The 21,828-nt window shown below is 57.6% G+C and overlaps 1 protein-coding gene across 1 annotated transcript in view; it reads right to left on the bottom strand.

Annotated features, from left to right (window-relative positions):
• Window positions 1-12,532, bottom strand: part of EML1 (EMAP like 1) — a 194,128-nt gene extending 181,596 nt beyond the window's left edge. The window contains exon 1 of the mRNA XM_052660085.1: window positions 12,383-12,532. Coding sequence (XP_052516045.1) covers window positions 12,383-12,410 — 28 coding nt within the window. The 5' untranslated portion in view covers window positions 12,411-12,532. The remainder of the gene's footprint in view (window positions 1-12,382) is intronic.
• Window positions 12,533-21,828: the final 9,296 nt, after the last annotated feature.

Here is a 21,828-nt window from a genome sequence, read left to right as displayed (position 1 = left end):
GGAGAAGTGGGAGACAGAGGATGAAATGTTTGGATGGCATCACTGACTCAATGGACATGAGTTTCAGCAAACTCCGGGAGATGGTGAAGGACAGGGAAGCCTGGTGTGCTGCTGTCCACGAGGTTACAAAGATTTGGACACAACCTAGCGACTGAACAACAACAAAGTGGGGTGGGGATGGTTTGGGGATGATTTAAGCGCATTACATTTATTGTGCATTTTATTTCTATTATTATTAATCAGCTCCACCTCAGATCATCAGGCATTAGATCCCAGAGGTCGGGGACCCCTGCTATAATGTATCATCAGCCTTGTTTTGCACATGAGGAGACAAAGGTCCAGGGAGATTATATGACTTTTAAAGACCGCACAGCACCAGGTGGCAGAGCTCACGTGCCAGGGCCAGCCTGAGTCCCTGTCCCTGCCTCCCACCTGTGCCCCATGTGACTGTGGACCCAGTGGCAGGACCAGGAAACACCTGGGACCCCTGCCGGCTGCAGCATCCACCCCAGCCCCAGGACCTGGGGTCCCCTTGGGATATGACCCACCCTTCCCAGACAGTTGACTCAATTGAACATTCCAGGGTGGGCTCCAGAAGAGAACTTGATTGTTCCCTCCTGGGCGGCCTAATGAGCTTGCTGTCCGGAAGTGCGTTTGTTTTCCACCCGTGAGGATCTGACTGCCTTCCCTCACCTCCCGCCAGGCTCCTGGCTCAGGTTTCCACTACACAATCGGCCTGACCATCGGCACCTCCGCCAGGCCCCAGGCTCCCGCCCAACCTCGTGGGAGGACACTCCTGGCCCAGCTCCAGAGTTCTCTATTGACAGACGCAAGCGTGCAAGTCCAGGAAGGGCAACGTCACACCCCCAGTGAGCAGCCAAGGGGAGGAGGCCAAATAACTCACGATAAGAAAAACCACAGGTGCCCCCCCCCCCCCCAGAAACCCGAATGACAGGCCCGGCTTGTCTTCACTGTGCATGTGGTCTGGACACCTGCCTCGTCTGGATTTCACCAGGCTGCATAGACGCGGCCGGGTTGCTTGGGCTGCCCAGCTGAGCAGAGCTTCAAAGCTGGTCAGGAAATCATCCAGGGCTGGGGCAGGGCCAGTCAGCACCTTCTCTGATGATGTTTGTCCCTTTCCTTTGGAGCTTGCAGAAGCTTCCAGATTTCCACCTTTCTCCCAGTCCCTCCTCCACACCAGCCCTCAGAGGAAGGACTCGGAGCCCAGTCTGCAGCTTCAAGCAATGTTTGCTGGAAGCTTCTCTGTACCAGGACCCTGGAATTATCTCACTGAATCCTCACCACAGCCTGGGAGGCAGGTCCTTCTGTCATTATGCCCATTTTACAGATGAGGAAACTGAGGCATAATATCTCAGAGCCGAGTGGTGATGGCCAAAAAGCATGGGAAAAGATGCTCAACACCATTAGTCGCCAGGGAAAAGCAAACCAAAACCACCATGAGGGACTTCCCTGGTGGTCCACTGGTTAAGAATCTGCCTTACAAGGCAGGGGAAGCAGGTTCGAACCCTGGTCGGGGAACTAAGCTCCTACCTGCCACAGGGCAACTGAGCCTGTGTGCTGCAAGTGAAACCTGACCCAGACAAATATAAATAAATAAAATAAAACATTTTTTAAAAAATCCATAGTGAGGCACCATTTCACACCCACGGGGATGGCTGGAATCAGAAATATTGTAACAGGGCTTCCCTGGTGGCTCAGTGGTAAAGAAGCCACCTGCCAATGCAGGAGATGTGGGTCTGATCCAGGAAGATCCCACACGCCCCAGGGCAACAAAGCCCACGTGCACAGCTACCGCGTCTGTGCTGTAGAGCCCAGGAGCTGTGACGCCTGCAGCCCGCGTGCCCCAGAGTCTGTGCTCTGCAACGAGAGAAGCCCGTGCAGCTACAGAGCAGCCGCCGCTCGCCACGGTGAGAGCCCGCTCAGCAGCAAAGACCCAGCACGCCCGACAAGAAATAAAAGTAACCGTTAGAAAAATGATAAACAAAGCGGGAGTGGTGAAATCTCTTTAAAAAGATCATAACAAGTTCCAGAAGGATGTGGGGCAATTGGGACCCTCATACACTGTAGGTGGGGGTGTATACAGTGCCACCTCTTTGCAGTCAAATGCTCCACCACCGATGCACCCCTGGAGCAGTCTCTTTGGAAAATATTCTGGTCTTTTTTTTTTTTTTCAAAAAGTCAAATGCGGTTCCAGGAATTCCACGTCCACGTGCATAACAACCCAGGAAAGACAAAGACCTATGTCCACATAGAAACTCGTGCACAACCATTCACAGCAGAATTATCTGTGATAGCCAAAAGTAGAGACAAGACGAATAGAGCGAGGTCTCGACCTGCACAGTGGAATATTTGTCCACAAAAGGGAATAGGGCACTGACACGCGTCCAGACATGAGCGAACCCAAAAGCGTGATGCTGAGAGAGCAGCTGATCACAGAAGGACACATATCGTATGATCCCCCTTACGTGAAACGTCCAGAATCGGCACATCGATAGAACGGGAAGGTAGAGTAGTGGTTGCCAGGGGCTGGGGGCTGACTGCTAATGGGTTAGAGGTTTCTTTGATTGTTATTTAGTACTTAAGTCGTGTCTGACTCTTTTTGATCCCATGGACCATAGCCCACCAGGCTCCTCTGTCCATGGGATTTCCCAGGCAAGAATACTGGAGTGGGTTACCATTTCCTTCTCCACGGGATCTTCTGATCCAGGGATCGAACCCTCATCTCCTGCATTGGCAGGTGGGTTCTTTATCCCTGAGCCATCAGGGAAGCCCAGGGGTTTCTTTGTCACCAGGAAGTGATAAAAATGTTCTAAAATTGATTGTGGAGATGGTTATAAAATTCAGGTCAAATGAGTGAGCTGTATGGTATGTAAATTACATCTCAATAAGGCTGTTTACAAAAAATTTAAAAAGTGATGGCCCAGGACTCTCCACAGAGCCTGCAGCTCTGAAAGTCACTGGTTCTACCCTCCGGCCTTCCTGTGAGACTCAGAGGGGCCTGAGCTCAACTTCCCTGGGGGACTGACCCCCCCCCCCCCCCCAGCTGATCCCACAGGTTTAGGGCAGGCTTGGGGGCCTGGACACCCCTGTGCTCTGAGCAATGACGTGCTCTCCTGCTCTTCTGGGCGAAGGCTGCCCCCAGACCCCACAAGACAGAGAAATCCGGCTATGTCCACTCCTCCCTCGGGTGTACCCCATTGGATGTTGATCAAAGGTGAGTGGGGCTCCCCCCAGGCACCCAGGACTCAAACAGTCTCTTGATGGCTCAGCTACAAGTCCTGATGGAACCTATTTATAGCACTTTGCCTCCTGGGTTGGAGTCACGGCTGAGACTCCTCCTCTCTCAACAAGTTTCCAGATGGAAAGAAAAGGGAAGGAATGCCTTGCGGGCTGTGGGATGGGCGTGCCGCAAAAGCCCTGTGTCTGCCCCCTGTGTGTGCCTCCCACAGCGCTGAGTGCTGGATTTCCTCCTGGACACTGGACAGCGCTCCCAGATGTCAGGAAGGTGCATCAGCTAGGCAGGCTTCCCCGTTCTGGGTTGGAACTCAGTGGCAGTCCATCACCCAGCGGTGTCCAGGCCTGTGAGAGGGGCTCAGTGTCCCTCGCAGAGCTGCGATGGGGTAGCAAGTGCAAGTGGGAGGGAGCCACCCAGGGCAGGACACACGGCCGATGCTCAGTAAGCCGGGGCCTGTAGTCTTTGGTGCTTCTCTCTGGGAGGAACTGGGGAAGGCTGGGATGGCCAAGGGGTGTGGCCACAGTCCAGGCCCTGTTCCAGCCTCAGCCACACTTCTTGGGCATGAAGGTGCCCAGAGCACCCACCAGCAGCAGTTTGGGGATGCAGTGTAGCCCTGGCCATGGAGGATGTGGCTGAGCCCAGCCTGGTCCAGGGGCAGAGCCAGGGGCCCACGCTTGGCTCACCGTCACCGAGTGAGCGGGAAACCGCTCCAGAGAGATGCTGAGCCGTTCAGGGCTCCTTGAGCATCCTAAGATTCTGCTACAGGAAAGACTATCTCATGGGACACTCCCGGGCCTAGACTCTCATGGGAAGCTCTCTAGCAAGAGCAAAGGGCTTGCTGGAAGCCACTGAGCACTTTAGTGTCAGGACCGAGCTCAGGTCCAGGTGTTCACTCTTCAACCCAGTGCTCTTCCTGGCAGACCCGTGCCTTCCAAAGAGATTTAGAGGGAATCTCATCTGCTGTCTTGTCTCCTGATAAAAGCCTTTCTTCCAGGCCTGCTCCCTGATCTACTGGCCTTCTTTGGGAAGAACTGAAGGCCTCCAGGCCCCCCTCAGGCTGTAAGGCTGCTCGGTGCAAAAGAGGAGCCCCAGATGGGGCCAGCACACCTGCATCCTGGCTCCATCTCCCCCACTGTGTGCTCTGGGGCAAGTCATTCAATGTCTCTAAACCTCAGTTTGCTCATCTGTAAAATGGAGCAACAGTATTTACCACATAGAGTTATAAGGAGAATCATGCAGAATTAGGTATGTGAAAGGACCTAGGAGAAGGGAAGGCAGCATTTATGTAGTACCTAATGTATACATTCTCCTGTCCTGCTCTCATAACCTGAGCCTAGTAGCACCATGGAGGATGAAACTGAAGTGGGTTGTTGAAGGCAAGTCTGTGGGAGGAGACCCAATTCTCCACTTCCACCACAGCACCTGGCGGGACATATGAATCGGGGTCCACTCAGACCGCGAGCTCACCCCTCCAGCGAGAAGTGGCAGGAAGGGTATTTTCAGCAAACGCACCAGTGCTTTGACATGTTTTTCCACCTGAAATAAATGAGGCAGGATTCCTAGAAATGTGTTTAAACCTGGTAGAGAGTACTCTAAACAGTTTGGCTTAGACATTGAAATGTGGGGCCCAGAACTGCAAGAGCGTCCGCACCTCAACATGGAGTCCAACAACCTCAAACTGCAGTTTTAAGTCTTGGATTTGGGTGATATCATCAACTTCTGGAAAAGGGCTCGGACCACCTCCAGTCTCTGCAAACATTATTTTTAAACCAGGTCTGATCTCATCATGCATAACAGCGTGTGCTGTTCCTTGCCACAGACCTCTGTTAGGCTGTATGTTTTTATTTAAATTTGCTTAGTTGTACACTATTAAAGGGCTTCTCCCGGTGGCTCAGCAGTAAAGCACCCACCTGCCAACGCAGGAGATGCACGTTCAATCCCTAGGTCAGGAAGACGCCCTGGAGAAGGAAGTGGCAACGCACTCCAGTCTTCTTGCCTGGAGAATCCCATGGACAGAGGAGCCTGGTGGGCTACAGTCCACAGGGTCACAAAGAGTCGGACACGATTTAGTGACTAAACAGCAGCAACATACTCAAGTCTGGTTGGAAAGCGCGTAACTAAACCGACGACACTGTGTTTATTTGGTGATGTCGCAGAATCAAGGAAACAGGGTCTGACCGAGAAGGATGAAGTACAGACTCACAATTTTTATTTTCCAATATATTTCCACAACCATTTCCTTCTAAAATCACATCCTATGTTTTTATCCGACGGTCTCAGTGATTAAGCTGGCTCATGGACTATCCATCCCAGCTCCCTCTTTTGTGCCTGAGGGAATAATAAATCAAGAGAGCTTTTGGCAACAAGCAGCTAAACATTTCTCTTGCTTCTGCTTTTCCTCGCTGATGCTGTGACCAGATCTTTCAGAAATTTATTTTTGGACTTTTAAAGGCAAGTTCAGATCTGAGGGAGAGAACATGTTTTGAGAAATCTTGCCTCTGGTTTTGAGATCTGCTTATCAAAAAGGACTTATACATTTCAGAGGCTTATTGACCATAGTGCATAAGATATGCTCTGAGCATTTCATAATTAAAATAGGCTATTGTTTAAAGAGTCATTTGGGCGTGGTGGGAGGGAGGCTCCGGACGGAGGGGATATACGTATACCTGTCGCTGATTCATGCTGTTGTACAGCAGAAACTAACACGATATTATAAAGCAATTCTTGTTGTTGTTCAGCCTCTAAGTTGTGTCTGACTCTTTTGAGGTCCCCTGGAGTGTAGCCCACCAGGCTCCTCTGTCCATGGGATTCTCCTGGCAAGAATACTAGAGTGGGTTGCCATTTCCTTCTCCAGAGGATCTTCCTGACCCAGGGATTGAACCCGCATCTCCTGCTTGGCAGCTAGATTCTTTTCCTACTAGGTCACCTGAACGTGTAAAGCAATTATATGCCAATTTTAAAAAACTAAATTTAAAAAGAAAGAGGGAAATTTTTTAAAAAGTCAGTTGGGAAAAAAGTTAATGGGGTGCAGATATTACTAATCCATTCCCTAACGGAGCTCTGTACCTGCCCTCTTGCCTTTGGGTGTGGCCATAGGACTTGCTTAAGCCAATGAAATGCCAGTAGAGAGATCATATTGATCACTTCTAGGTGGGCGTGTTTACCTGCCAGTGTGATGCCTCCGCCCCTTGCTTTATCTGCCTTATGATGGGAAATCTGGGTCCCTGTGGAGGCATCACACCTGCCAAGCCAACACGTAGGTGACCTGCCCTGGAGAGTCACCAGACCTGCAGTAAACTTTGCATGAGTGAGGAATACATCTTTGTTGCTTTAAGCCACTGCGATTTGTGTTTTTATCATAGCATACAAGCCTGTCCGGAGTGATAGAGTCAGTACAAACCAAAAGCGGCTGTCTTGACCAATGCAAAAATTGGAAATCAATAGATACAGAAACTGGTGACTGAGATGGGCCAAAGATATGTTATTATTTGTATCTTCCTGCGTGCTAAGTCGCAGAGTCAGACACGACTGAAGCGACTAAGCACGCACGAAGGTACGGATAATAACAGATATCTTCAGCCCATCTCAGCTACCAGTTTCTGTACTTTATTTTCCCTGCATAGTTTCAAAAAAAAAAAAAAAAGCAGACACCAACAGCTTTGGGTCATTTAAAAATATATATTGAAACTATTTAAAATGTATCTTGCTATCTCAAGGATGCTCATTCAGAATGGACCCAATACTTTAAAAGAACAGAAGTGGATATTTTATTTCCAGGAGGAATTCCTAACGGTTTCTAAGCTGTATTTCTTGTCATGAGTGTAAAAGCTCCCGGGGGCGCTTCAAGAGGCTGGAGTGGGGACAGGAGCCACGTCGATTTATTCATTTGCTGCTCAGAGATTCTCGGGCAGGGGTAAGGGCTGACACAGAGGTGGCAGGGCTCCTGAGCCCCGCTTGATGTCCCAACACGGGACACACACGAGAGCTGTGTGCTCACCTGTAGGATTCTATGGGGATAAAGGCAGACTAAAAAAACCCCTGAGACCAGAAAGGGAAGGAGGCTTGTCTAGGTCACACAGCAATGAGCCCGCAACACATCTCCCACCACCCAAGGTGCTATGAGCGGGACAGTGGTGCCAGGTTGGCACTGGTCAAGCTGTTTCAATAAGAGGAAGAGATGGTGGGGTGGGGTGGGGCACTCCAGGGGTGCAGGGTCCTTGGGGCTTCAGATTCCAGGGAAGGGTCCTTGGAGGAGGCAGGACCCCACCAGCCTGGACGACGGGCCTGCTCCAAGCAGCAGGAGGGAAGGTGTGATGCCTGCACACAAGTGCCAAGGGGCCTGCATTGGGGAATCGAGTCCTGGCTCATCACTCCCTAGCCAGGGACCCTGAGCCAGTCTTTCTTTCTCTTGGGCCTCAGTTTGCCCCTCCATGACATGAGGATCCATGGGTGGGAAGTGTGGACAGGGAGTGTGGTGCAAACCGTGATGCTGGGAACCCAGGAGGCCGGTAACGGGGCATCATCTGGAAGGTCCTCATTCACCCCTGACCCCAGCCTCCTGCGCCAGATCAGATGCTCCTCGGGTTAAACCCTTCTTGCCGTTGCCAGCACAGCACCTGGGCTACCAAGGGCCATGGGTTAAAGGCTCATTCCTGGGGTCGAGTGGCTGCTACCCACACCTCGCCTGGCCCCCGGTTCACAGGAGTTTGAGAGTGACATCTCATCTAACGCCTACAACACCCCCCGAGGTCATGGCATCACCTCCACTTACAGATGAGCCAGCTGACGGTCAGAGAGGAGAAGGACCCGCCTGTGTCCGGGGGGCAGGTCTGCCTGACCCTGGAAATCATCCTCTAGGGACTCCAACAGGATGTACAAACTGACCTCTGGGGCTTTGCCAGGTCACCCCACCCCACTCCCGGGCTCCCGACCAGCCTAGCCGGAGAGGCAGCATCCGGCCTCAACATACCCCCTACCTTCTCCGCCATGCTCCCCCAGCACTTTCCAGATCCTCCCATTCTCCTCCCAGCAGGCCTCACCCCTCGGCTCAGGACCTACATCTCCAGACTCGTCCTGGGCCTCCTGGCCTCCGGAGTCTTTCCTGACCCTGCACCCCTACACGGAAGCAATCCAGGTGCCTCCCCGGTTCAAGACCTTGCTGGCTCCCTGTTGTCCGTGAAAACAGAGCCCAGTGACCTGTCTGGGGGAGGGGGACAGCCCTCACCGACAGGAGGGGAGCCAGGTAGAGAGATGCTGAGGCCTGGGGCCAAGCCCCCCTCTCCTGGAGAAGACCCTTCCTCTCCAAGAGCAGGGCCTGAATAGTAAAAGCATTTTGTTGTTATCTCCTTGTGGAGATGCTCGGCACAGACCCCGGCCCTGAGGCCGGTCAGTAACCACAGAGGAGAGCAAAATGCAGCCCGTAACTCGGAGGGAGGTGGGGGCTCCCTGCGCCCTGGCAGGGGGCCCGCTGTGATGACCGGGAGCAGGAAGCTCGGGCAGGTTGTCTCCGGGCTCTGGGGTGCCAGGAGCTGAGTGAGAAACGGGGTGGCCACCCCAACATCAGCCACCACCTGCCCCAGAAAAACCCTTCCCACTGTGCAAACAATGTGACTGCAGCCCCCAGGGGTGGGGGCTGGGGTGGGTGGGCAGTGGGATTGATGGAAGGTTTTACAGGAAGAGGAAGAAGGTCCCTTTACTGGCTGAGCGCTTCCTTGGGTTAGGAGTGTCCATCCTTATCACAGCCTCCAGGGCAGGACAAATGTCCACCCGTCACTGAGGCTCAGAGAGGTTAACTGATTTGCCCAAAGCCACAGAGCCCGGGAACGGCAGAGCAGGGATTCAAGCCCCAGGCTCTGACGGACCTGCATTCGGGTGCTCTGCTGCGAATCCAGTGGCCTGTTCTTTGGTGCTTAGAATTAGAAAGCTGCTTTGCTGGAAACTTTCCCAAACATGGGAGGATCGGACGGCACAGGGGCTGGACTCTCTTCCTGTGGAGCTCCAGAGCTGAGAGGTCAGAGGTACCGCAAGCTCAGAGGTAGGGAAAGCCAAGCAGCAGACCCAGGATGTGAGGAGCCCCTCTACCCAGGCCTGTGATGGCACCTACACACACCGTCTCCAGTGAGGGACGTGGCAAGGCCCCACTGTACGGATGAGGAAGCTGGACTGCAGGGTGGAAGTGACCCATCCAGCCCTCCGTGTCGCCAAGGAGCAGAGCCAAGTCTGGAAGCCAGGCGACTTTAGGGGAAGCACCTTCACTGGACCCGGTGACAGGATGGCAGTTCTCGGTGCAGGCGATCTCCTGCTATAAATATGATGCTGACTCCTGGTAAGCTTAGCCTCCAGGCTCCCCTGCCCAGGCTCAGGGCCATAAATCCTGGAGCGGGCCACCTGCCACTGCACTCCTGGGCTGGGGAATCGTCCTGACAACCCTAGCAGGGTACCACGATTTTTGACAGGCTCCGAATCATTGGAGGCAATGTTGGGCTAGCAGCCTCCCAGATGAGGACAGCCATTGCTCAGAGGAGAGCCGAAAAGTCCCGCAAGATGGCCAGCCTCCCCACCCCCAAGGGAGCAGGGCGGGATTTCCTAGAAAAGGCATCTGACCTGAGCTCTGCACAGACAGGGCCTAAGGAAGCTGGGTTTGAAGCCCAGCTCTACCACTGACCAGCTGGGTAACTTTGGACAAGTCTGTCTCTCTGAGCTTTGGTTTCCATAGTTATACAGTGAAGTCCACGCCACTGATCTCCAGGGATTAAACAGACGGTGCGTCCACAACGGCTGGGACACAAGACGCAGCAGACAGCTTGGTCCCTTTGCTTCCTTTTTTGGGTCACGGCTCATTGACTGGTTGAATAATAAAAACAACAGCTGACAATAAGCCTGGCATGATTCTCAGTGTGCTGCATGCTCTTGGTCACTTAATTCTCCCTGAAACTTAAAGCGCTGATATCCTATTATTGTTCCCATTTAACAGATGAGGAAACTGAGGTCCCACGTCCTTGAGTAATCCACACAAGGTCACACAGGTTGTGGGCACAGAGCTGAGAACTTTTCCTGCTGTCCACACGGGCACAGAAACTGGTTACTGAGAACAGGTGGAAATATTTCACAGCACCCTGCCTGGCCCAGTCGCTGCTGCACAGAAGGAATCCGAGAAAGACTGGAATTGCAGACGACACACCCTAGAAGATTCCACTCCCATCCCGATCCCTACCTCTGCCATAAGCAAGCATGCATCCCTGCACCCAGGAGCTGTCTTTACTCCTGCCAACCTGGAGTGATCACAACCCAGCATATCAGACAGCAAAGACGGTCACACAGTACCCTACAGGCAGGAAGCCAGGAGTCGCCGGCCCAGCCAGGGTAGGCAGGGCAAGGATCCTGCCCGCCAGCCTCCAATCCAGCGGACCTTCTCCCAACCCCGACAGGGAAGGCTGTCTGCCCCCAGGCTCCAGGCCACACACACACACACACACACACACACACACACACACACACACACACGCTCAGTACCCATTCCATCACCCTGATGGGTTAATATTGTCCTGGGCTTCCTGAAATACCCATCCCCACAGCAGGGTGGTTTTACAAGCTGCTAAAAGCAGGGCCATGTCCCCAGCGGAGGGAGAGAGCTATTCCGGGTTGGTGTCAGGTGTGGGCAGAGCCAGCCAGAAAAGGGCCTGTCTGCACCCCCTGTACCCCCCGCCCCATGCTGGCTCCTGTACAACCACCGCCGGACAATTCCTGGCAGTCCGCGCCACTGGCGCCCAGCAGAAGAGGGTGAGGTCAGGCCAGCTTTGTCAGTATCCCCCTCCCCAAACACACACACACACGCACACACACACACACTCTGTTCCATGCCTGACCCGGCCAGGCCCAGGCGGGGAAGCATCCAGCAGATACCGTGCAGGGTGGGGTCTCACGCTGTTGCCCCCAGCTCACCCTGAGGCCCTCTCTCCATCACAGTCTGACGAGTCCAGATTCTCCATGGTGGCGTTTGACGGGTAAGGAATCCGTGGGCCACAGTCATGGCTAAGGCAACGAGGCGCGGCCGGAGGGGGCCCGGCAGGGCTGCCCAGACCTGAGGGCTTCTGGCGCCAGCCCGGGACCTCCCACTTGCCGTTCCCACAAAGACACCGCTAAGCGCTGACCGCACACCTGCAGACACTTGCATGCAGCCTCGCTGTCAATCTTCACAACCACCTGGGGGTTCGTTTTCACTGCCTCCTTCCTCACCTGGAGCCACTGAGGCTCCAGGCCATTCAGCCACTCGCCCAAGTTCGCCCAACTTGGAAGTGAAGAAATGGGAATCGGAACTTGGGCAGCCTGACTCCAGAGTCCCTGAAATGTTCCCTGAATTAAGCCGTCTCCCGTGGCTCCCCCCGCCCCGCAACCCCACCCCACCCCAGGCAGGTTCAGGGTGATGTCCACATCAGAGCTCATCTTCAGCTGGATGGAGCCAGGGCCACCAGCCAGGGACACAGGCAGCCAGCCCCCACAGTAGCCCCTTGCCTCAGGCAGGCCAGAGGGCATGTGGGCAGACCCCCGTGTCTGACCACCCCTCCACCTGCCTGGGTCCCTGGCCATTTCCAACCTAGAGGGTTTGGGCACCCCTGGGTGGAGGGGGTCTGTCTTGGGTAGGCAGACCAGAAGCTCAGAACTTCCTGGTCTCAGACCTCTGGGAGGTCTAATGGAAGCTGTGCGCTCCCCTGTCCCACATCACCAAGTAAATGTTTATACACACACTCATTTGCACGTGGTTCCAGGAGCCGCACCCTGCGCCCACCCAGGGTCCAACGGCAGCCAGGGCTCCTGCGCCACGGGTGGGTCAGCTCCATGGCCCAGATGACAGTCAGGAGGGTCCGGGGCAGAAGCAGCTTCCTGCTCTCGCCCCACGGGGAAGCCGGGGCTGCGGCACTACTGAGCTTAGAGAGTCACGCACCTCCCGCCATACGCACAGCCACCCCCACCCCCACCCCAGGCATCGGGCTCGAGGAAGAGGGTCCAGCCCCGCAGCTGCCTGCAGGCTGCTGTGGGGGGTGGGGGTGGGGGGCCGCGTCCTCGGTGACCAGTGGCCTTGGCTCTGCAACCGGAGCCGCGGTGGGTAAATATAGCGCTGCCACTCACCGGCTGAGGGGCCCTCGCCGTCCGACATGGTGCGGGAGATGGGTAGGCAGCCGGCCACAGCCCACGGGGACGCTCAGGGACCTCAGCGGCTGTCGCCCACCTGGTGGGGCTCCCGGCTGCGTCCAGTTCCCAGGCGGCGTCCCGCCCCGGCAGGCCCAGCCACCACCACTACCCCCCCTCCGCCCCATGCTGGGCCGGCAGATAAGGAGCTCCAGGGCCAGGAGCCTGCGGGATTGGTGGATAAATCTGGGTACTGCCCTCCCCTGCCCCCAGCCTCTCTGGCAGACTCAGAAGGTTGCCGGAGAGACGGCTGCACCCCTGGGCACTCAGTCAGGCTGCGAGACCCCTCTCTGCAAGCGTGGGACCCCAGAGTGCCTGCAAGCTCTCTCCTGGGGACTGATCCCATCCCCCCAGTGAGGGGCACTTAGGGTCCTTGGAGGATGACAGTGAGTGATGCCACCCAGAGCTGCCACACTTGTCCCCTCTCTCGGCTCTTCCGGGCAGCCACCCCTATTGTCTCCATGTCACAGAGGGCATGAGCTATCCAAGGCCCCTTCGCAGGTTAGGGGTATGACCGGAGCTGGGCTCTGGAGCCACCTGACTCCAAGGTGGCCAGAAGGTGTGTCCCTTGCCTTTGTCTGGGAGATGAGAGCCGTGGACAGCAGGGGCCCTACTGTTCTAACTGCTCCACGTGTGCTGGGGGATGGAAAAGGACCCCCAAGGGCAGCTACGTGACTCTGTCTGACACAGAGAGGGTACTCAGGAAATATCAGATGAATGAACATACCGCAGCAAGCCCTTAGTATGCACTTGCTCTGTGCTTGCCTTAAGAGCCAACCCACTTTTGCTCCTGGGTCCCCCAGAGGGACCAGAGACCAGGGCAATGAGGCAGGTGGAGGGCTCTGGGCTGAGTTCCCAGGGATAGGTGCCTGTGGCTGCCCACCCCCACCCACCACCCAGGCCTGAGGTCAGCACAGAGGGAGTGCAGTGACTGGAAGGGAAGGCTGGTATCAACTCCAGTCAGAGAAATCCTGGAGGGCTTCCTGGAAGAGCTGGCATTTGAGATCCATATTTGACGGATAAGAAAGCTTTTTTCAGGGGATGAGAAGACATTCCAGGAAGAGAGACCAGTAGGTGTGAAAGTAAGAGGCAGGAAAGCTCAACTAGAGGGTGACACGGGTCCCTGAAGGTGTAGTGACCCCAAGGAGAGAAGAAGGTTGGTCCGAGTGGAAGGGGGGCATCCAGGGCTTGGGAAGCTCGAGGAGGCTTCCTGGAGGAGGGGGCAGATTTTGGTGCCTCAGAAAATGAGGGGCAGGCAGGGAATGGCATTCCAAGGCATCCAGCAGTTCTTCCATTGGCAGTGAGACCTTTCCCAGCCTGGAAACTGGGGGGGAGTGGGGGGTTGGGTGTGAAGGCAGGAGGGGCCCCTTTCCAGAGATAGGGCTGGGGCGGGGTGCTTAGAGTCACACCAGCTGTCAGAGTGAACAGCAAAGAAATTCACTCCCTGGGAGCTGGGTCTAGGCCTCTTGGCCTGTGCCTGTGCTATCCCCTTGCTCAGGGATTTCCTGGCTTCTTCTCCAGTCTCCTCCTCTGGGAAGCCCTGTCTGATTGCCCCTAAAGGCCGGTCAGAGGCCCCTGCATTCTGCTCTGCAAACTCTGACCTCACTGCGGTCACTGCCTGGTCCTGCCTGTTTCTACCTCTTGGTTGGCTCTTGCTCCTCTGAAAGGTGATGAGCTCACTGTCACTGGAGGTATGTAAGCAGGGCTAGACAGCCACTGGCTGGGGACACAGTGGAGAGTTCAAGCATCGGGTAGACTTAGATTAAGTGTCTCTGGAGTCCCTCTGGGGTAACTTGTCCTGGTCTCCCTGGACCTCTCCCTGTTTTAGCCCTGAAAGTCTTCCTGCGTCCTGCAAAACTTCTGTCCCAGGCAAACCAGGACTGTTGGTCATCCTGGGTCCCTGCTAAACAAGATTTTTATTTAAATGAAAAAACAAAACAAAACAAAACAAGACTATCTGTCTCTGAAGCCCTAAACTGCCCCCAACCCTGCCCCAACCTCCTCCTTCCTTCCCACCATCTAGATGTTATCCTAAGACTGGGATTCTGGAGATAAAACTGAACACCCGGCTGCCCTGTGCCTTGGGAGGGCATGCAGGGAAGAAAGGAGGCAGGTCAGAAAGGACAGGAAGCTTCCCTGGGCCCCCCTACCTGCAGGGCCGGGGGGAGTCTCGCCTGCTGGGTCTGGAGGACTAACAAGATATTGCAGCAGTCTGTGACCCCAGGGAGGGGCTGGGACCGGCTGGGACCAGGTGCCCAGGCCTCCACCCTGGTTTCCCCTGGAGCTGCAGCAGGAGGACATGAGTGGGATCAGACCAGCCTCGCTGTGTGGCCTTGGACCAGTCGTGGTCCCTCTCTGTGCCTCCAATGCCACATCAGTGGAGCATTTACGAGCACCTCCTGTACCCAGCCCTGGGCCAGGCTTGGGGGCAGGGATCTCACAGATTCCCTGCCACCAGATATGCCCAGTCCCGGGGAGGGAGCCGTGGCTCGCACGCTGGGCTGATGCCGGCTCCTTCGTGTGTGTTCTGCAGTGCGTGCTCAGGGCCCCCCAAGACTGCCAGAGGCCAGGCCAGGCGCCATGGGCTTGCCCAGGGCTGGACAAACCACCGGGTGACAGAAAGAGCCCCACCAAGGCCCCTGGCGTCCTCAGCAGAGGCCTCGCCTCTCCCACTGCCACGTGCGCCGCAGCACCAGAGCTGGGGGAGCGTGATGTCAGAGGGGCTGGGCTCCTGTGCCAGCTTCTCCTGCCCTCCTTGGTGACTGGGACGAGCTGACCCCCCGCCTCGGTTTCTCACCTGGAAGCGGGAGGGGCCTTCGCTGAGGACCGGCACCAAGGCCAAGACGCCCTGGAGGACGCTCCACCTCCCACTCTGCAGCAGTCTGTCTGTCTGTCTGCTCCTGAGTCCCACCCAAACCAGCCGCCTGGGGTCAACCCGGCTGGAGCCGGCTCCCTGTGCGCAGGCCACTTCCTCTTCCTGTCCCGGCCCCAAGTCCCTTCCTGTTTTCTTTAGTGTGGGAATGTGTCCTGGGGAAAAAACAACTTGATTCCTTAGCTCTGGAGGTCACTGCAGCAGCCACAGGCCCACTGCGTGCGTGTCTGTGAACACGTGCGGCAGTAGTGTGGTGCACACCTGTGTGCATGGGAGTGCATGTGTGCGTGTGCACATTCCTGCGTGTGCAGAGGTGGGTCCGTGTGTGCATGTGTGTGTGCGGTGTGTACTCTTGCGCCTCCACCCTCTGTCTGCTGGTCATCGGTGTCCCTGTCGTCGGACAGCAACCAGGCTGGCGTGGTCTCGGCTCCTGAATGTCTGATGCCACTTCAGTCACCCACGGGCACTCGTGCTGGGGCCTGAGTGGGGCACGTGGGCACAGCCTCGTGGGGGGCTTACGGGCACGTGGGGGTCAGCAGGGTGAGGGCAGGGCCAGGGAGGAGCAGGCAGGCACCTAGACAGGGAGCCGACACCTGGGCAGGAAGAGGGTCAGCTTCAGGGTGGAGGTCAGCCCTGGCCCAGAGCTTGGGGCACCCCGGGAATGGACGAGGTGGGAGACAGGGCTAGGGGGCAGGCGGACTGCCCTGTGGCCTTGGCAGTCGGCTGGAGTTGAGGTGCTGAAAGGGAACAGAGGGTTGAGGGAGTAGCCCTGAGCTGAGGTCCCTCCCAACCCTCCCCCACACTGTGTGGTTTCAGGGGGAAGCCGCGCTCCCCTTTCCAGGGGAGGGCGACCACCAGCCTCGCAGTGACCTCGCCTGGGGACCGTGAGCCCTGCACCTCCCCACACCCCCACACCTGCTCCCCCACCAGCCCCCCGAGTTCCCACTGTTCAGCCAACCTGCACCGGCGCTGGGAGCGAGGGGACCCGGGAGGGTGGGAAGGTCAGGGCTGGCCTGATCAGAGGCAGGAGGGCTTCGGAGCGTGGCAGGGTCAAGGCGGAAGTCCAGCTTTCCATGGGCACCGGCTGGGTCTCAGGGGTCCCGGCACCTCCCTCCTGCTGGAGACCTGTCTCCCTGGGCCTTGGGGCCTCCTGTAAATAGAGGCAGGAAGGTTTCAAACAAGGAGCCTCACCTGGGGCGTGGGTGGCCATGACTTGAAGAAGGGCAGAGGATGTGCCCATTGGGTGGATCCCCCCACCCCGTGTGTGGCCCTGGGCAGGCCACCTAACCTGTCGGGGTTAGGATGGGGTGTGCGGGTATTGTAATACCTCCCGGGTCTGCCCACCACCTTAGCTTAAAACAGGTCACAGCGGATGCACCCAGAGGCACGCAGCCCAAGACACGCAGATGTGGACGCTGAGACCCAAACACTCACCACACCTGTGAGACGCAGAGATGCACAGAGATGGGGAGACCCCAGACACACAGAGGTGTGTGAGAGGCGTGAAGTGAAGCTGTTAGTCGCTCAGTCGTGTCTCTTTGCGATCCCATGGACTGTAGCCCCCCAGGCTCCTCTGTCCAAGGAATTCTCCAGGCAAGAATACTAGCGTGGGTTGCCATTCCCTTCTCCCACGGATCTTCCTGACCCAGAGATTGAACTCAGGTCTCTCGCATTGCCGGCAGATTTTTTACCATCTGAGCCACCAGGGAAGCCCATGAATGGACATATATGCATGCAGCTTGCTCACGTACACGCGTGCACACACACACACACACACACACACTCCATTGTAGCCCTGGGAGCTGGTTTCCCACACCCAAGGTCCCCTTAAGTTGACGACCGCCTGGGTAGCCTTGGGTAAGCCTCCCATCTCCAGGCTCCTGGTCAGGAAAGAAGCCTGAGGGACCCGTTAGCTGCTCTGGGGGTCCCCAGGGTGTGAGGGCGTGTGTGGGTTCCCGGGACAATCCCCTTCCCCTGGGTGGGAGCCAAGGAGCTGCCATCACTTGGTGGTGGGGGGGGAGCTGGTGGTGGGCTCTGGCCTCCTCCTCAGGTTGTTGGGCTCACAGCAGGGGTGAGGCCCCCCAGGAACAGTGAGGCCCCACCATTGGGACCTTGTCTGTAGAAAGGGGCCCAGGGTCACAGTACAGCTGGGCCTGGGGCTGGCTAAGCAGCAGGGGCTCGATGGGTGAGCCAACCCCATCATCCCAGACTCCTCCTCAGCCAGGATCCCAGGGCTGCCCGGAGGCCCTGCTCCTGGGCTGGGGGAGGCAGGGGACTACCCCCGATGCATAGCCACCCTTGCCCCCCGCCGCCCGCCCCCAGCAGAGCTGGGCCCGAGGACAGTGAATGGGGAGAAGAGATGGACCTTTGCCCCTGCCCACCTCGCATTGACTCTGGGGCCCTCCACACCACACCTGGGAGGCCAGGCTTCTGAATGAAAGGCCCTGGACCACCTCCACCCCCCCACCTCCTGCCCGGCCTCTCCACCCTGAGGCCCATGGAGCCTCCTCCCAGGCAGGCCTGGGACCCGGGCATGGCAGATGGGGGCTGCCTGCCCCCCGAGCCAGGGGGAGGCTCAGGCCTCCGCTGGTCCCTGTCCTCCGCAGACACCTCAGGACCTCCACCCTGGGGGGTGACCACTCTGCATGACTGGCTGGGTCCAGCTCCCCAGCTGAGGCTGCCTAAGCTGGGCAAGACCAGGAAGGTAACCATGGTTTCCTCCGGGGAGAAGGAAGTGAGGGAGAGCCATGCTCTGGGAGAAATGAGCGTTTTTAAAGCTCCAGACCATCCGTCCCTACGGTTTCCCTGATTCAGAGAAATGACCCTCCTGGATAAGTCTCCCGTCGCCTGCCAGAAATACCCCCAGTGTCTGCCCCTCCCCCGGACAGACTTATTTTTGGACATCCAGCCAGAGATGTCCAGGACTGTCTGGAGCCCAGGGTAAGGTCTGGGCAGATGTGCACTTAGGGGGTCAAGACCCTCCTTGGGGTCACACACTGGTCAGGAAGCCCCCTGAAGACGCAGGATTCTCGCCTCAGAGGAAAGCAAGCATCCATGTAGCGGGGTGCGACGCAGGACCAAGCCCCAGCTTGAGACCCTATGGCCCCTGCCCTGAGGTCACCTGCAGGCGGCCAGCCCCTCTCGTGATCGCCCGCACTGTGTTTGTGGGATCCCACCGGCTGGACTTCCCTGACCCTGGACCAGGGTAGAGGACAGCAGGTCTGCTTGGCCGAGACCACCAGGAACCCCATCCAGTGCCTTTCTGGTGGGGCAGCTCGCTGTGGTCCTCTGCCCACCCACCACGTGGGCTGCCACCCAGGCCGCGCAGGGCAACTCCATCCAAGCCGTGGCTGGGCGGGCCACAAAGGCAGACAAGGCTCCCGAGGCCACTCCCCCACCCGGCCTGGCCAGAGACACCCCGGGGGTCCCCCCCAACAAGTCGCTCGACCCTTGGGGGCGGGGAGGGCACAGGGAGATGACGTCCAGGGAGCATAAAATGCAGTCGGGGTGTTGCAGCAGCTCAGCACTGGGGAATCAGGGGCGCTCGGGTGAGTGTGCAGGCTGGAAGCGTCCTGAGGGTGAGCGTGTAGACCCATCGCACCTTGTCCAGGCTGACAGAGAGGCTTTGAGCCGGGAAAGGACCGTCGCTGCCTGCCGTCCTGCGGGAAAGAACGGCAGGGCAGGGAGGGGACCAGAGCCACCTGGTGCGGCCGCAGCAAACAGCCTGACCCCGGACTCAGCTTCACGTGTTTCTCTCCCCCACCTCCCCCACCCCCGGACCCTTTCTAGGTGAGTCCAGACGGCCCAGTTCGTCCCATCGCGGGCCTGCCAGCATCGCCCCCGCCAGACCCAGGCCTCCCCACCGGAGAGGGAAGAGGGAGGCACCGAGTGATCGCCGCACCCCCACGCGTGGCAGCGCCCCGGCCGCCCCACCAGCCTGACCTCCGCCCGTCTCAGTGGCCCCGGCTCTGCAATGGGGACCGCGATGCCCGCCTCCCCACCGCCAGGGTCACTGGAGGCCCCCAGACCACCCGTGCCTGACCGGGGGGCGGCCAGCGTCGCACCCTCTCGCCCTGACCGCTCCTTCGGGAGGCTGGGCTTGCTGGCGTCGCCTCGAGTCCCTGGCCCTCCGGACCTCCAGACCTCCGGACCCTCGGAGCGACGGAGAGGCATCGTCCACCCGGCCGGGGGCCGGACGCGGATCCGAGCGCTGCGCCGGGGCGCCACCATGCGTCCCTTCTGGGAACTGCACGGCCCGGCCTCCCCTCTCTGCAGGGAACAGCTATCAAGATGCCGCGGAGGTTGGGTGTGCAGCCATCGCCCACTGTGGAAGACTCTGTGCGGGGCACCATCCTCAGAGGACGCTCTTAACTCTCGCACCAACCTTAGGATGTGGGTAATATTATCTGTCCTCCCTTATGATGGGGAGACTGGGGACCAAGCCCCATAACCAGTGACAGATAGGGTAGCATTTGACCCCAGGAGGTCAGGCTGCAGGACCTTGGTCTTAATCCTGTCCATCTTGTCTGGGCTCCAGGGGCTGGTACCAGCCCTGCGCACCCTGGAGACTCCTGTGATGTGAAAGTCGCTCAGTTGTGTCCAACTCTTTGTGACCCCATGGACTATACAGTCCATGGAATTCTCCAGACCAGAATACTGGAGTGGGTAGCCTTTCCCTTCTCTAGGGGATCTTCCCAACCCAGGGACTGAACCAAGGTCTCCCTCGTTGCAGGCAGATTATTTACCAGCTGAGCCACCAAGGAAGCTTGGATCTCCTGGTGGGGGGGGGGGGGGCCTTAAAAAGAAAAGTTTCTGGTCCCCACCCCATAGGCTGGTCCAGCTGGCACAGCCGTCTCAGAACCACAGAAGGTTCTGGCCTTCCCTCCGACGCCCCCTCCCTCCAAGGCAGGTAGATGGAAACCGAGGGGGTGGTGTGTAGCTTGATAATGGCCCAGCTTAGATCTCGGGTCTGGCAGGGGGCTGGGAGAGCATAGGACCTTCACTCAGCAAGGAATCAGCAGCCACAGCCGCACCCGGAGGTCCGACGCCCTGCCCAGAGGCGCAGGTGCAGCCGCTCTTACTGTAGGTTCCCACATCTAGCGGCTCTATCCCAGTGCCCAGCAGGTCACTGCCTCCCCCGAGCCTCAGTTTTCTCATCTGCTAAATGGGAAGATCCCTAGGAGCCATTATTCAAGACTGCAGCAAGGACTGAGGAGCAGACGTACAGCAAACAGATGTATAGGACACCCTAAATCCACACCCTCCTGGGTATAGCGGGCGGTGGCGGGGGGGGGGGGGGGAATCTGTCTGGGGCACGTATCCCAGGCAGGGAGCCCAGGACAGTTTCTTTCTTTCTTTTTTTAATTAGTTAACTTATTTCTGGTGTTTTAGTTTGTGCTGGTTCTTCATTGCAGTGTGTGGGCTTTTTCTAGTTGAGGAGGGTGGGGACTACTCTCTAGAGGGAGCACTCAGGCTTCTGACTGCGTGGCTTCCCTTGTTGCGAAGCACAGGCTCTAGACGACAGGCTCAGTAGTTGCGGTGCCCGGGCTTAGCTGCTCCGCGGCATGCGGAATCATCCCAGACCAGGGATCGAACCTGTGTCCCCTGCACTGGCAGGCAGATTCTTATCCACTGTACCACCAGGGAAGTCCGGGGGTAGCTTCTTTTTCCTAGACAAACTCCCAAATGCTGAAGGAGAAACTGGGGGTGGCCCTTTCCTTGGCCAAGCCCAGAGGACACGGTGGGGCCAGGTTTTCCTGCCCTTTGGCCACCCCTTGGCCCTGAGCAGGAAGGGGAAATTTCTTTACCTGCCCACTGCCATGAGGGTTGCAGTCTCACTGCCTGGGCCCCAGAGGTCAGGAGGGGCAGCCCTGTGCCAAGAGATGCAAAGGATGCAGTGGGCATTCGTGCTCAGCGGCACCAGGCTGCCCCCAAGAGAGGTCTTGGGGGTCCGGCTTGTCGGAGGCCCTCTGGGGTGTCCATGGCCTTGTTGGGAGTAGACTAGACCACAAAGGCCCCGGGGTCCCCGAGCCCCTCAATTCGAGCTCTCAACACTGCCCACAGTCCCAGCCTCACCCTAGGAGCACAGTCTTCCACACGAGGGAACGGGCTTCTACTAAAACAGCCTGGGAACCTGGGCGGTCTTCTCCCAATGTGGCATCATCTGGGCGTCTCCGGGGGCAGCTTCCAGAGGTATGTTGGCCCTCAGAGAGATCAGTCTCAACATGGCCCCCATTTTACAGATGAGCAAATGGGGGCCAGAGCGTCCTGGCCCAGTCTGGCCATCCATTTTTTCAATCAACACATATTTATTTATTGAGCATCGACTGTGCCAGGCCCTGGGTGGGCACAGGGGGCTCAGAGATGAATCACACGCAGGCCCTGCCCTCGAGGCACTCGGAGCCTGGCAGGGCAGTCGGTCATGTCAAAGGACACTCACGATACAGTGTGGTCAGTGTGGTGTTAGAGGTAGCACAGGTGATGGGGGTGGGGGAGCACAGAGGAGGGGCCCCTG

Source organism: Budorcas taxicolor, chromosome 21 (assembly GCF_023091745.1).
Source record: "Budorcas taxicolor isolate Tak-1 chromosome 21, Takin1.1, whole genome shotgun sequence".
Lineage (NCBI taxonomy): Eukaryota > Metazoa > Chordata > Mammalia > Artiodactyla > Bovidae > Budorcas > Budorcas taxicolor.
The sequence above is the reverse complement of the archived record's forward strand: the minus strand, read 5'-3'. Positions and strand labels throughout refer to the sequence as shown.